This window comes from Nerophis ophidion, linkage group LG17 (genome assembly GCF_033978795.1).
Source record: "Nerophis ophidion isolate RoL-2023_Sa linkage group LG17, RoL_Noph_v1.0, whole genome shotgun sequence".
Lineage (NCBI taxonomy): Eukaryota > Metazoa > Chordata > Actinopteri > Syngnathiformes > Syngnathidae > Nerophis > Nerophis ophidion.
In genome coordinates this window covers 36,116,699-36,132,448 of record NC_084627.1, presented here as the reverse complement: position 1 = coordinate 36,132,448, position 15,750 = coordinate 36,116,699, and the positions used below count along the sequence as shown (strand labels likewise).

The following is a 15,750-nucleotide window of genomic DNA, read 5'->3' as shown; positions in this document are numbered from 1 at the left end:
CACTTGCAGTGTGTAGCCTGTGGGATACTTACCTTGCAGCTTTGGACCAGCTGCTGCTGGGCACCCTGGTTCTTATTAGACGAGGCAGCATGCTGAGCTGCAGCTATTGTCTGTGTAGCTGCTGCAGCTGCTTGTCTTGCAGCATTCTGAGAGAAATAAACAAACCATTATTCAACACTAGACTAATGCATTGTTTCTCTTTATTTGACCGAGAGAGATCAGGGCTCTCTGCGAGCAAGTCAAATTATTCTATTATAAACTAATTCAATTGTGTCTTTATGGACCTGATTCATTTAATGGAAGCATATGTTTTCCTCAAAACCCAATGCATTCAAAAAAATGCATATTCTGGTTGGACAAATCGATGAAAAGGTTTGTACTTTAACTTCATAGAAGAAACATTCAGTCAAACTTTGTTTGGAATTCTAATAAATTCCAGTACCATACTTCAACTTTTTCCATATCATTAGCCATTATAAATAACCTTGAACAATGCTCTTTAAACACTGAAAACGTAAAAGGGTAGAGAAAATGATTGTGATTGTGACATTCTTGGCTACAATGAGTGTATGAATACACTTTAAGGTTGTGGTTTCGATTACTGTAACGTATTATTTTCGGGTCTCCCTATGTCTAGCATTAAAAGATTACAGTTGGTACAAAATGCGTCTGCTAGACTTTTGACAAGAACAAGAAAGTTTGATCATATTACACCTATACTGGCTCACCTGCACTGCACTTAAAATGTGACTTTAAGGTTTTACTACTTACGTATAAAATACTACACGGTCTAGTTCCATCCTATCTTGCTGTTTGTATTGTACCACATGTCCCGGAAAGAAATCTGCGTTCAAAGAACTCCGGCTTATTAGTGATTCCCTGAGCCCAAAAAAAGGCTGCGGGCTATGGAGTGTTTTCTATTCGGACTCCAGTACTCTGGAATGCCCTCCCGGTAACAGTTAGAGATGCTACCTCAGTAGAAGCATTTAAGTCCCATCTTAAAACTCATTTGTATACTCTAGCCTTTAAATAGACCCCCCTTTTAGACCAGTTGATCTGCCGTCTCTTTTCTGCTCTGCCCCCCTCTCCCTCGCGGGCACAGGTTCGGTGGCCACGGATGACGCGCTGGCTGTACAAAATTGGGACCCGAGGTGGACTGCTCGCCTGTGCATCGGTTGGGGACGTCTCTGCGCTGCTGACCTGTCTCCGCTCGGGATGGTCTCCTGCTGGCCCCTCTATGGACTGGACTCTCACTACTATGTTGGATCCACTATGGACTGGACTCTCACAATATTATGCTAGATCCACTCGAAATCCATTGCACCGGTCGCCCTGGGGGGGAGGGGGTGGGGGGGCCCCCACATCTGCGGTCCTCTCCTAGGTTTCTCATTGTCCCATTGGGTTGATTTTTTTCCTTGCACTGATGTGGGATCTGAACCGAGGATGTCGTTGTTGCTTGTGCAGCCCTCTGAGACATTCGTGATTTAGGGTTATATAAATATACTTTGAGTGATTGATTGAGGTTAGCGATACTTTCCGTCAGACGTAAGCACTTGTTAGCAAACTCACTGTTCACCATTGAGCCCTATTATTACTATCTTTCCAGTTTCAGTCAAATCTTTCTCTGTATGCAGGCTGAGTGACATGGTCCTTGCCTCCAGCTTGTTGACCAGGCGTTTCTTGATGGCGTTCTGGGCGGCAGCATTCGTAGCCATGCGAAGACCTTCAGCAGCCTCTCGCAACCTCTGCTGCTGTTCCTCACTGTCAGGGTTTGCCGCTGCACCCTGGCATTACACACATACAATAGCATTCTTAATATAATGGGAAAATAAAGACAATGAAAAGTTGGCATGATTAAAGACAGGAAGACCTTGGCTGCCTCCACCATCTTGGCGGTGGCATCGGCCAGCAGCTTGGCAGCTGACAGCAGCTTTCGGGAATTTTCCAGGTCTGACTCTCCTTCTGCATCCATCTTGATTGCATTGACCAGATCAGACGTGGCTTGGGCAAGAATACGAGCCTGGCGAACCATCTCACCTGTTAAAAATGACAAGAAAATACTAGTCACATGATCTATTCTACCAGGTTGTTTGAGTGGAACCACACATACCAGTGGGACCTTACCCACCCACACTTGGTGTTAGACCTTTGCATATACTCATTATGGGCTTAAACATCATGTTAATTTCCATGATTTATTTAAACTCATCTGTTTCCACAGTGGATTTTACAACATACATCTTTAGGTATTACTAAGAACAATAACTGTATTTACAATTATTACTTTTCTTGGAGTTTTGACCTGCAAATTGTTGGAGTTGTGAGGGTGAACTACTCCAAGGGCCTGATCTACTAAAGCAGGGGTAGGGAACCTATGGCTCTAGAGCCAGATGCTGCTCTTTTGATGACTGCACCTGGCTCTCAGATAAATCTTAGCTGACATTGCTTAACATAAGTATTTAATAATTCCGCGGGTAATCACAGTGTTAAAAATAACGTTCAAATTATAAAACATTCTTATGCATTTTAATCCAAACATCCGTTTTCCATCGCACCTGTTCAAGATTTCGCATTTATGGTAAGAAGTATTGTATTTATTACTGGTTAACTTTGGAATAACAATGTTATTAAAAAGAATAAGAAACTTATAATACTCTAAAAATGTTGGTCTTACTAAAAAATGCACACATTTAATTGTATTCAGTGTTAAAAAATATTATATGGCTCTCACGGAAATACATTTTGAAATATTTGGCCTGTATGGCTCTCTCAGCCATAAAGGTTCCCGACCCCTGTACTAAAGTCATGTTTCTTAATAGGGCCTGGGCTCATTGTTGGGCCACAAGCGCCCCCTAGAGGACTGCTAAGAAATAACATCTTTTTCAGCTGTGGTCTGTTTGGGCCTCAGCGGTACTCAGTTGTAATACACTTTTCCAACACTTGTAGCAGTAATGACTATCTTAAATAAACAAGAGAAGTACGGAGTTAAAGTCATAGTCAGGTTTCTTAAGTGAAAAAATTATGACTAATGTGGTGAAGTTGTATTGTTATTTGCACTTATATTTTATTGACGGCGTAGTTAGGAAACATATCGATTATTAATTTAGTTAATTGATTTTAGCACAACACATCCATCCATCCATTTTCTACCGCTTATTCCCTTTGGGGTCGCGGGGGGCGCTGCTGCCTAGCTCAGCTACAATTGTGTGTAACTTATTATTTTGCCAGCTATTTATGAGTCCCTTCTTGTGCAGTATATTTAATTATCTATCGTCTATTCAGCAATATCATTTTATATTTTTTTTGCTGCTGGATAACTTAAAGGGTTGATTAAAACATATCTAATTAATGCGTTTTTGTGCTAGCTGTGTTTTTTGTTTTTTTTTATTACATACAGCATGACGCAGTTGGGAGAGTGGCCATGCCAGCAACCTGAGGGTTCCTGGTTCAATCCCCACTTTCTACCAACCTAGTCATGTCCGTTGTGTCCTTGAGCAAGACACTTCACTCTTGCTCCTGATGGGTCGTGGTTAGCGCCTTGCAAGGCAGCTCCCGCCATCAGTGTGTAAATGTGTGTGTGAATGGGTGAATGTGGAAAGTGTCAAAGCGCTTCCAGTACCTTGAAGGTAGAAAAGCGCTATACAAGTATAACCCATTTAAATGTATAACTATAATACAGCTATAAAATCGGGATCAGATCGGGGCATCTCTAGACTGCTCAGGCCTACACTCACCAGCATTTCCCATTGAGCTGAAGATGTTCTCCGTCACATCCAAGATACGATCAGTGGCTTCTCCGTGGCGTCCAATGGGATGGCCTCCACTGGCATACTGCTTGATGTGTTGTAGCAGCTCATTTAAAGCCTGGGTCACACCTGTGGCGGCCATGCCGACCTGCTTCAGGAGCCCCTCGTCATTGGTGGCCCCTTGTGAAGCATCAACGCAGCCTTCCACTGATTTGGCAACCAGCTTGCTTGCTTCTATCAGCTGCTCTTGACATACTGGGGAGCTGATGGTAGGAGCCACTACCTGCAACACACAAGGTATTTACCAAAACAAAGAAGAAAAAGAGCACACTTTCTCTTAATAAACAAGTCACACTTACTCTGGTGCAGGCCACCAGCTGAGATGTGGAAGAAGCACACTGAGTGGCTGCAGCAATAACTCTGTTCTGGTGGGCAGAGTCCTCCGTCTTCTGGGCCACATTCTTAGCTTTAAGCACCAGGGCTGCTGTGGCGTTAGCTACAGCTTTAGCCAGCTGCATCAGCATGTCCTACAGCACAAACAGTCATAATAACAGCTGCATGCGTGTCTTTACAATTTTTCGATGCATTGTCAGGACATTGGCTTATTGATTCTGAAATTACAATATATCAAAATTTTCAACAGGGAATTAAGAGTGAAGAATAATTATAATCCTATGAATGCGTGATTACAATGAAATGATTACTATGTTTCATGATGAAATGTTTAGTATTGTGTGTGAATATCCACTCCCTTCTACAATCAACACAACGACTGTCTCCTTCGAATGTTGTATCTTAGTTACCTCCTGTGTGAATTATATTATTTGTCTATACAGTAGGGCTGCAACGGTACGTGTATTTCTATTGAACCGTTGCAGTACGGGGATTTCGGTTCACTTCGGAGGTGTACCGAATGAGTACACAAGCTGACAGCGACCGGGCTAGGATAACATGTAAAAGCCAGAGCTGGAAGACCCTCCTGCCTTGTTAAGATCTCCCGTTTGGGAACACTTTGGCTGCGCGATACAACAATGGAGGACGGAGGTTTGCCGACATTGTTCAGCAGCTGCTTCCAACAACACGTCAAACATGTGTTGCTTCTTTTTCATGCTTCCGGCTCCCAAACCGTAGTCGAGGAGCGCAGGGGAGACACTCCTCCAGGGCTGATGTATTCTCGGGGGCAACACTCTTCACTCTACCTGGCAGTGGGTCTCTACAGCTCCGGACTCCAGGGTAAATGAAGAGTCCGGCGATTAGTTGCAAATCGTGGCTTTATTGAGGTCTTGCACACAGCCAATCCAACAAAATATTAGCCACTCCTGCACTCTACCGCTCCCTCACCTCACTCACCCACACACTCACCTCAATGCTGTCACATATTAAAGGGCCACAACACATAACACATGCTAACCCATTTGAAGCGTCACCACCGCATTCAAGCAGCTTCTCCTCGGCGAGACAAGCAGGGCTAAAGCAATAACAAATGTTTTCATAGCAGCAGATTTAAGTCCATATTGGGGTGTTTGCATTTAGTGGTCAATTGTTCGGAATATGTACTGTACTGTGCAATCTACTAATAACAGTCTCAATCAATCAATCAAGAAAAGCACTTTATATGTTTTGTTAAGAAACCATTCTGAGCCTTATCTTATTTGCCGTATTTTTCGGACTATAAGTCACAGTTTTTGTCATAGTTTGGCCGGGGGTGCGACTTATACTCAGGAGCGACTTATAATAATAATAATAATAATGGATTAGATTTATATCGCGCTTTTCTATTGTTATATACTCAAAGCGCTCACAGAGAAGTGGGAACCCATCATTCATTCACACCTGGTGGTGGTAAGCTACATCTGTAGCCACAGCTGCCCTGGGGTAGACTGACGGAAGCGTCGCTGCCAGTTTGCGCCTACGGCCCCTCCGACCACAACCAATCATTCATTCATCATTCATTCACCGGTGTGAGCGGCACCGGGGGCAAAGGGTGAAGTGTCCTGCCCAAGGACACAACGGCAGCAACTTTGATGTCCATAGGTGGGAAGCGAACCTGAAACCCTCAGGTTTCTGGCACGGCCGCTCTACCCACTACGCCATGCCGCCCCTTATGTGTGAAATTATTAAAACATTACCGTAAAATATCAAATAATATTATTTAGCTCATTCACGTAAGAGACTAGACGTATAAGATTTCATGGGATTTAGCGATTAGGAGTGACAGATTGTTTGGTAAACGTATAGCATGTTCTATATGTTATAGTTATTTGAATGAATCTTACCATAAAATGTTACGTTAACATACCAGGCACCTTCTCAGTTGGTTATTTATGCATCATATAACGTACACTTATTCAGCCTATTGTTCACTATTTATTTATTTTAAATTGCCTTTGAAATGTCTATTCTTGGTGTTGGGTTTTATCAAATAAATTTCCCCAAAAAATGTGACTTATACTCCAGTGCGACTTATATACGTTTTTTCCTTCTTTATTATGCATTTTCGGCAGGTGCCCTTATACTTTGGAGCGACTTATAGTCCGAAAAATACGGTAGTTTTTATTTTATATATGTTGACCACATTAACCCTGGCAATGGACCCTGTGTGTATATGTATGTTATGCCATTGTTTACAAATTTGGTAAATAAATAACCCCAAAAATTTATATTTTGTTGTTTTCTTACTGTACCGAAAATGAACCGAACCGAACCGTGACCTCTAAACCGAGGTACGTACCGAACCGAAAGTTTTGTGTACCGTTACACCCCTACTATACAGTATTGAAAAGATGATTTACAGTAATCAAAGAAGGGATTGCTTTGATTGTCTTTTTATAACGATTCATATTCACCGCAGATGTATTACCATCATTTGACAGTAAGAGAGCACTGTCCATCTGGCAGCCCTGAAAGATCGGTTACCTACAAACTGTTAAATAGAGCATGAAAAAGATGGTGTATTTCTGTACAAACACAGGAAACACTACTTCATAATCTCTTTGCCTTCAAGACAGCCTTTATGAAGATTGTTAAGGTAATTGTTGTCATGTATGAATTAGGACATACTGTACTTATTTTTTTTACATTAAACTTTGAAGGACTTTAAGACTATTGACAATAATAATCATAGAATAATTACTAGAGCTGTCCTCGTGCATATCTTTATAATGAATTATGTATTTTTTTCAATTGTAAGGTAGTGACAGACAGTACTTAGATAGTTTGGATGTACCAACCTGGAACTGTGGATCAGTGTCTGTCTCTCCAATGTGCGAAAGTAGTTCTCCACTGGCCTGGCCCACATTACCAGCAGCTTGTAACAGAATCTGGCGAGGCTAAAACAAAAACACAAACTCATCATCATGTTCATGATATTGTGGTTTTTATGAGCTTATTTTACCAAACTGATTTTGATTTGGTAAAAATACAAAACTAAAAAAGCACTCAGATAGCGCAGATCTCCACAAGGCACTACCACCCGAGAGTAAAAAAAGTCCTGAATCCCGACGATGGTGCGTATCCAGCTCAAAATGTAGTCATATGTTCTTTATCCAATGTCTGACATTTCCTGAGAGTTTAATCGAAATGTGCCAATAGCCATTTGAGCTATCTAGACCAGCTTGAAAGAAACAGAGCAAGGCATTGTGGACAGTCATCTACTGTCTTTGTCTCTGTGGGTGGAGAGGGGACTGCTAGCATACAGAACACATACAGAAGTCGAGGCTTGTAGCATAAACCTAAAGTAATGTAGAAATGATCCAGATCTTCCCATAATGTTTTTCGTTATCCCATTTATGACATTGTTACAAACATACACTGCAAAAACTGAAATTTAAGTAAGATGAAATATCTCAAATAAGGGTGATATTTGCTTATTTTCTGTCTGATAAGATCATTCTTCTCACTAAGCAGATTTTATGTTAAAGTGTTTTATTTGTTTTAAGTGTTCTGGTCCTAAATGATCTCAGTAAGATATTACAGCTTGTTGCTATGATTTGATGACCTATATTGAGTAAAACATGCTTGAAAGTAGAACATCAAGTGTTACAAAACTGTGTCATCAACACTCACAAGTATAAAACTACTTTTTTAGAGTAATAATTTCTTACTTCAAGCATAAAAAAAAAAATCATGATGCCGAGCGCATATCATAATGTCAAGATAAATGCACTAGCATTTACTTCATTTAAGAATATTTTTCAAAATATTGAGCAAAAAGATGTAATTTGTTTTTCTACCAAGAAAAGTGCACTTGTTATTAGTGAGAATATACTTATCTTAAGCTATTTTTGGGATCATTGAGATTAGCTTATTTTACTTGTTTTGGAAAGTCTTGACAAGCCGAATTTTCTTGTTCTGTTGGCAGATAATTTTGCTTGGTTCAAATAAAATACCCCTCATTTTTGTATTTTTGTTTTTGTTTTTGAACACTGACTTTTTGCAGTGTCATTAGTGTGTGTTCACAGGTGTCTGTGTGCATGTGTGTGTGTGTGTCAATGTGTGTGCATGTGTGTGTGTGTGTCAATGTGTGTGCATGTGAGAGACAAAAAGAGAGACACTACTACATCATGTACTGTACTAAAAAAATGCAAATTTTCCAGGTACCTATGATGTTATAACAGAACTAATGTTAGCCTAGGCTCAGCTAAACCATAAAAAACATTTACAACTTACAGGCTGCAACCTGTTTTCTGTAGTTGAAGGTAGAATTCTTCGAGGCTGAAATGAGAACATTTCTGCTGACACAGATGACAGCGCAGAATGTAAGTATTATTTTTCCTAATTTGTAAGGTAACCATTGAAGATTTGTGATGCTTCAATTGACTGCCAGTCGCACGGCGTCGTGTCACTTTTTACAGTGTGGGGCCAATAGTACGGCAACACTGCAAAAACTGAAATCTAAGTAAGATTAAATATCTCAAATAAGGGTGATATTTGCATATTTTTTGTCTGATAAGATAATTATTCTCACTAAGCAGATTTTATGTCAGAGCGTTTCACTTGTTTTAAGTGTTTTGGTCCTAAATTATCTCAGTAAGATATTACAGCTTGTAGCTGAGATTTTTTGACCTATATTGAGTAAAACATGGTTGGAACTAGAATATCAACTGATGCAAAACTGTGTCATCAACACTCACAAGTATAAAACAACTTTTTTAAAGTAATAATTTCTTATTTCAAGCATGAAAAAAAATATGACTAACACAACTGTCTCTCATAATTAAAACAGATGACAGCCAAATTGAATTTGCTGTTTTATTTTCAATGAAACAATAGAAAATACGTACTTGTATAGGTTAGCTAATTTTACTTGTTTTGGAAAGTCTTGACAAGCCAAATTTTCTTGTTCTATTGGCAGATAATTTTGCTTAGTACAAATAAAATACCCCTAATTTTTGTATTTTTTTTTTCTTGTTTTTGAACAATTACTTTTTGCAGTCATTGTTGCAGTGCCAAGCTCCGTTTGATTGGTGAAATGGAATCAAACGCCCATAGTGCTTATGTGGGTTTGGTGGAACTGAACCGCTGGAATAAGTCTCTCTAACAGGCCAAAACAAATGCATGTTTGCAAGCAGCAATCAATTGTATATAAATAAATATAATGATGATACAAATAAATGTAGCGATCGGAATCAAACTCATTGTGACACCGTAAAAGTAGCGTTTCATCTTCACAAAAATACTCAACTAAAAGTAAAAAAAGATGTGGCATTGAAACTATTCTGAAAAGTACAATTTCGTTATTTAAAATGTTACGTAAATATAGAAGTTAAGTGAATTTAACGCAAACTAGTGCACAATACTATGGAAGTGCAGATTGGTGGAGAAATACAGATTGAAGTATGAAGGAAGGGTATAGAGTATTGGTTATGGAGTATACCTCTGTGTTTTCAGGCTGGGCAGTCTTCAGCATGTCTGAAACAGCGCCTGCAAGGTTCTTGGCAGCGCCAAGCAGCTGCTGTCCATTTCCTCCTTCATCCTCCATGAGAGCCGCCAGTAGCTTGACGCCCTTTGACATCTCAGTCAGGTTGGAAGAGATAGTGGTGACAGCACAGCCCACTGCCGTGTAGTCTGTCTCTGCCGGGTCACCTGAGGACACATGAATTCATCAACCTACAACACTTGGGTATTAATCTTCAGTAATGAAGCAGCTGGTCATGCCTGGTTAAGATTGTATCAAGTGTCTCTCCATCAATGCTCAATGCTTCTAGGTTAAAGTTCATTCATATACATTTTCTATATGTTTATACTTATATACTGTTTTTATGGTTTTAGATATGCATTCATCTCTTAAATGCCTACTGAAATGAGATGTTCTTATCTAAACGGGGATAGCAGGTCCATTCTGTGTCATACTTGATCATTTCGCGATATTGCGATATTTTTGCTGAATGGATTTAGTAGAGAACATCGACGATAAAGTTAGCAACTTTTGGTCGCTAATAAAAAAGCCTTGCCTGTACCGGAAGTAAAACACGATGTGTGCGTGACGTCACGGGTTGTAGGGCCCCTCACATCCTCACATTGTTTACAATCATAGCCAGCAGCAGCTACAGCTATTCGGACCGAGAATGCAACAATTTCCCCATTAATTTCAGCGAGGATGAAAGATTCGTGGATGAGGAAATTTAGAGTGAAGGACTAGAAAGAAAAAAAAAAGGCGATTGCAGTGGGAGCGATTCAGATGTTATTAGACACATTTACTAGGATAAATCTGAAAAATCCCTTATCTGCCTATTGTGTTGCTAGTGTTTTAGTGAGATTATAGTACCTGAAAGTCGGAGGGGTGTGGCCACGGGTGTGTTGACCCAGTGTCTCTGAGGGAAGTCACGCAACTGCAGCAGGACGGAAGCTCCGCTGATGTCTCCGGTAAGAGCCGACTTATTACCACAATTTTCTCGAAAACTGCCGTTTGACATGTGGTCGGGATTCATGTTCGCTTGAACGCTCTGATCCATAGTAAAGCTTCACCTTCGGGAATTTTAAACAAGGAAACACCGGCTGTGTTTGTGTGGCTAAAGGTTAAAAGCTTCCCACCTCCATCTTTCTACTGTGACTTTTCCATTATTAATTGAACAAATTGCAAAATATTCAGCAACACAGATGTACAGAACACTGTGTAATTATGCGATTAAAGCAGACTACTTATAGCTTGGATCGGGCTGGAAAATAATGTCCACTACAACCCGAGACGTCAAACGCACGCATCATACACGTTATCATACCGCGACGTTTTCAACACGACACTTCGCGGGAAATTTAAATTTGCAATTTAGTAAACTAAAAAGGCCGTATACAGGGACGGCGTGGCGCAGTGGAAGAGTGGCCGTGCGCAACCCGAGGGTCACTGGTTCAAATCCCACCTAGTACCAACTTCGTCACGTCCGTTGTGTCCTGAGCAAGACACTTCACCCTTGCTCCTGATGGGTGCTGGTTGGCGCCTTGCATGGCAGCTCCCTCCATCAGTGTGTGAATGTGTGTGTGAATGGGTAAATGTGGAAGTAGTGTCAAAGCGCTTTGAGTACCTTGAAGGTAGAAAAGCGCTATGCAAGTACAACCCATTTATTTATTGGCATGTGTTGCAATGTTAATATTTCATCATTGATATATAAACTATCAGACTGCGTGGTCGGTAGTAGTGGGTTTCAATAGGCCTTTAAAGCTATGTTTATTTCTTGAAAAATGTAAAGGAGCACATATATAGACTAAAGCAATACATCTTCTATATCTTTACCTGCAGTCAGGTTAACCATAGAGGCAGTGCCTGCTGTAATGGCATCCACCTGAGAATGGATCTCATGTTTGGACTCGTCCATCTTGTTTCTCCGCCAGGCTTGGGATGCCTTGAAGATTAGAGCATGTAGCAAATCCACTATTTAGTGTTCGACTTGGTCAAAATGTTCTCTCTGAGTGTGAGTGAACTTACAGCATCGGTTCCCAAAGGAGGCAGAGTATCGAAGTCATCAAGAGAAGCTTGAGCAGCCTGGACAGCCTGCATACTGGAGTTGATGGTTCCAGTCAGGGCTTGCTGAGCTGAAGTCTACACATACACATCAGTATTACTAGCATATATATGTATGTATATAAATATATATAAATATATATATATATATATATATATATATATATAAATATATATATATATTATACCAACAAAGATACATCAAGATCATATGGAATAATACAATAGTTCAGTACAGTATGAGTCAATATGTCTTATTGTTTACTGTTGCAAAGCTGAGCCTGTTTCCTTCTTTTTCTTCCAGTGTAGAAGATATATTGTATGGATTGTGTGTAACAATAATATAGGGATGTATCGATATGAGAATTTCGTATCACGGATATTGAGACCAAAATTATTACGGTAATCATTGTGTGTTCATATAACTTTAAATTGGGGTATGATGTTTTTAACAGGGGAAAGACGTATGTCTCTTGTTCCCATGTTAGCATTTAAGTTAACAAGCTTGCACAAGAAAGTCTGCTTTGAGTTTATCAAAGTGCAGTTAATAATGTCGGTTTTTAGATCATTTTAATTCAAAATGGTAATACTAACCATCGGGAGTTTTTCCAAAGTCATCATTATTACAGTTTATCGTTACACCCCCACAATACAGTTTTGTTTCCCAGTGAAAAATCCAAAAACCGTGTCTTAGTAGTTTGAATCATCGCTGTGATGTACCCCCGCCGTTCTCCTGCATGCTACTGTGATTGGACAGTTTCCTCATTTGTACCACCCGCCTAAAGACCAAATTCAATATGATTGGATTTCGTCTGTCTCGTTTTTATTTGTCAACTAAATTGTCGATGTTATGACTCATTACCGTCCTATTTGAGTCAGGAGGAAAATAGATCATTGACTATAACTATGATGAAATATTTTAGTCAACAAAATAAACACTGCTGTGTTTATTTACACAGCGCCATTCAAAGTAGTTCCTCTGCTTTAGCGCTTATATTAACAAGAGCGGTAATAGTTGGTTAATTTGCAGGTCACAACATACAAATGGGGCGGAACAGGGGTTGGTTCTGTGTGGAGTTTTCATGTTCTCCCCGTGACTGCGTGGGTTCCCTCCGGGTACTCCGGCTTCCTCCCACCTCCAAAGACATGCACCTGGGGATAGTTTGATTGGCAACACTAAACTGGCCCTAGTGTGTGAATGTGAGTGTGAATGTTGTCTGTCTATCTGTGTTGGCCCTGCGATGAGGTGGAAACTTGTCCAGGTTGTACACCGCCTTCCGGCCTTTTGTAGCTGAGATAGGCACCAGCGCCCCCCGCGACACCAAAGGGAATAAGCGGTAGGAAATGGATGGATGGGATGGACTAAATTGTCGATGTTGTGATTCATTACCATACTTGCCAACCCTCCCGATTTTCACGGGAGACTCCCGAATTTCAGTGCCACTCCCAAAAATCTCCCAGGGCAACCATTCTCCCCAATATCTCCTGATTTCCACCCGGACAACAATATTGGGAGTGTGCTTTAAAGACACTGCCTTTAACGTCCTCTACAACCTGTCGTCATGTCCGCCTTTCCTCTATACAAATAGCGTGCCGGCCAAGTCACATAATATATGCGGCTTTTACACACACATAAGTGAATGCAAGACATACTTGGTCAACAGCCATACAGGTCACACTGAGGGTGGCCGTATAAACATCTTTAACACTGTTACAAATATGCGCCACCCTGTGAACCCACAACAAACAAGAATGACAAACACATTTCGAGAGAACATCCGCACCGTAACAACATAAACACAACAGAACAAATACCCAGAACCCCTTGCAGCACTAACTATTCCAGGACGCTACAATATACACCCCCGTCACCCTCCCCTCCTCCAACTCAAACCCGTCCCCCCCATCCCTGCCCACCTCAAGCTCCTCATGCTCTCTCCGGGAGAGCATGTCCCAAATCCCAAGCTGCTGTTTTGAGGCATGTTAAAAATAATAATACACTTTTTAACTCTATCTATCTATTCAATAATATATATGGCATTTTTTTCCATAACTTGAGTTGATTTATTTTCGAAAACCTAGTTACATTGTTTAATGCATCCAGCGGGGCATCACAACAAAATTAGGCATAATAATGTGTTAATTCCACGACTGTATATATTGGTATCGGTTGATATCAGAATCTGTAATTAAGAGTTGGACAATATCGGAATATCGGATATCGGCAAAAAAGCCATTATCGGACATCTCTACTCATTACATTTTGTTAAAACCTACTCACGACAAGTTTTGATGTTGAAACCTAATCATGAAATGTTCTGTAATTAAACATTACTTATTACAATTTGTTATTAAGACTTACTCACGACAAGTTTTGTTATTAAGACCTCTTCATTACAGGCTCTGTTTCTAAGACACACTCATCACATGTTCACACCGTAACACCACATAAACACAACAGAACAAATACCCAGATCACCCCCCTTGCAGCACTAACTCTTCCGGGACGCTACAATATACACCCCCCGCTACCACCAAACCCTGCCCCCCCAACCCCGCTCCCCCCACCTCAAACCCGCAGCCAAAATTAACCCTGCTGTGATCACGGCGCCATTCAAAGTAGTTACTCTGCATTAGCGCTTATATTGACAATAGCGCTAATAGTTGGTTAATTTGCTGGTCATGACATACAAATGGAGTATTGTTGAGAGTTTGTGGATGGGTTTTTTTAGAAGGCTTTTTTGGGCGGAATATATGCCTCTCATTAGCTGTATTATTACCCATCTCGTAGAGATTTTAAATGACTGTGAATAATAGGCAAAATTCCCCCCAAAATCCAGTTCTCTTTTAAGATGAGTTCCTGGAATGCATGTGTGTCAAGCTTGATCAAGTCTTTGCAACATGTAACACATAAGACATACTATCGGCGTTTCCTTACCAGAGGAGGCATGTGTCCCCGGTGCATCTGTCCACTGGTAATGTGCTGCTTGGCCTGAGGCATGGAGCCCATCTGGAAACCCTCGGGACCACCGGCTCCTGAGCGCATGATGGCTGGCAGCGCCACTGAACCCGTCTCCACCCTGCCCACCTTGTTGAACTGCTGCTGCAACACTGTTGACCTAAACAAGATAATGTACTGATGCAATGCGGTGTGCGAGACAGGGGTATGACCTGAACAGGACAATTTACTAATGCTGCACAGTGCGAGATAAACTAGTATTACCTAAAAACAGGGGTAGGGAACCTATGGCTCTAGAGCCAGATGTGGCTCTTTTGATAACTGCATCTGGCTCTCAGATGAATCGTAGCTGACATTGCTTAACACGATAAGTAATGAATAATTCCGCTGGTAATCACGATGTTAAAAATAATGTTCAAAATATAAAACATTCTCATGCATTTTAATCCATCCATCCGTTTCAACCGCACCTGTTCAAAAAATAACAATGTTATTAAAAATGATTAGAGACTTATTATACTCTAAAAATTTTGGTTTTACTTAAAAAATGCACGCATTTAGTTGTATTCAATGTTAAAAAATATGATATGGCTCTCATGGAAATACATTTTAAAATATTTGGCTTTCATGGCTCTCTCAGCCAAAAAGGTTCCCGACCCCTGCCTTAAAGGGAAGTTGGAGAAAAATGGATATGTTTTAAAGGAGACTGCACTTTTTTGGAATGTTGTGTATCATTCACAATACCTTTGTGAGACAAAAACACAGGTTTTCATCCTTTTTATGCATTCTAAACTGCAATATACGGCTTGTAGTAGACGGCTTACAATGCAAGTAACAGGGATGAGATCTATTGTGCCTACAGTATAAAGCACTCTTAAAAAGATTAAAAAACCTCCATCAACACTTTATATACATGCTGAAAGTATATACATTATGCAATGTAGTAAAAGGCACCTTCATATTACCGTATTTTTCGGACTATAAGTCGCAGTTTTTTTTCATAGTTTGGCATGGAGTGCGACTTATACTCAGGAGCGACTTACGTGTGAAATTATTAACACATTACCGTAAACTATCAAATAATATAT

The 15,750-nt window shown here is 40.5% G+C and overlaps 1 protein-coding gene across 2 annotated transcripts in view; it reads right to left on the bottom strand.

The window, feature by feature from the left end:
- The window catches only part of tln1 (talin 1), a 149,777-nt gene that overhangs the window by 64,484 nt on the left and 69,543 nt on the right, over positions 1 to 15,750 (bottom strand). Inside the window, exons 13-23 of one of the 2 annotated variants that reach the window (XM_061876862.1) lie at positions 14,642 to 14,822; positions 11,668 to 11,781; positions 11,476 to 11,584; positions 9,622 to 9,830; positions 6,977 to 7,075; positions 6,607 to 6,669; positions 4,106 to 4,273; positions 3,735 to 4,029; positions 1,871 to 2,037; positions 1,656 to 1,784; positions 33 to 146 (exon numbers count right to left, since the gene is read on the bottom strand). In XM_061876862.1, coding sequence (XP_061732846.1) covers positions 33 to 146; positions 1,656 to 1,784; positions 1,871 to 2,037; positions 3,735 to 4,029; positions 4,106 to 4,273; positions 6,607 to 6,669; positions 6,977 to 7,075; positions 9,622 to 9,830; positions 11,476 to 11,584; positions 11,668 to 11,781; positions 14,642 to 14,822 — 1,648 coding nt within the window. The remainder of the gene's footprint in view (positions 1 to 32; positions 147 to 1,655; positions 1,785 to 1,870; positions 2,038 to 3,734; positions 4,030 to 4,105; positions 4,274 to 6,606; positions 6,670 to 6,976; positions 7,076 to 9,621; positions 9,831 to 11,475; positions 11,585 to 11,667; positions 11,782 to 14,641; positions 14,823 to 15,750) is intronic. The other variant, XM_061876863.1, reaches the window with a different exon arrangement.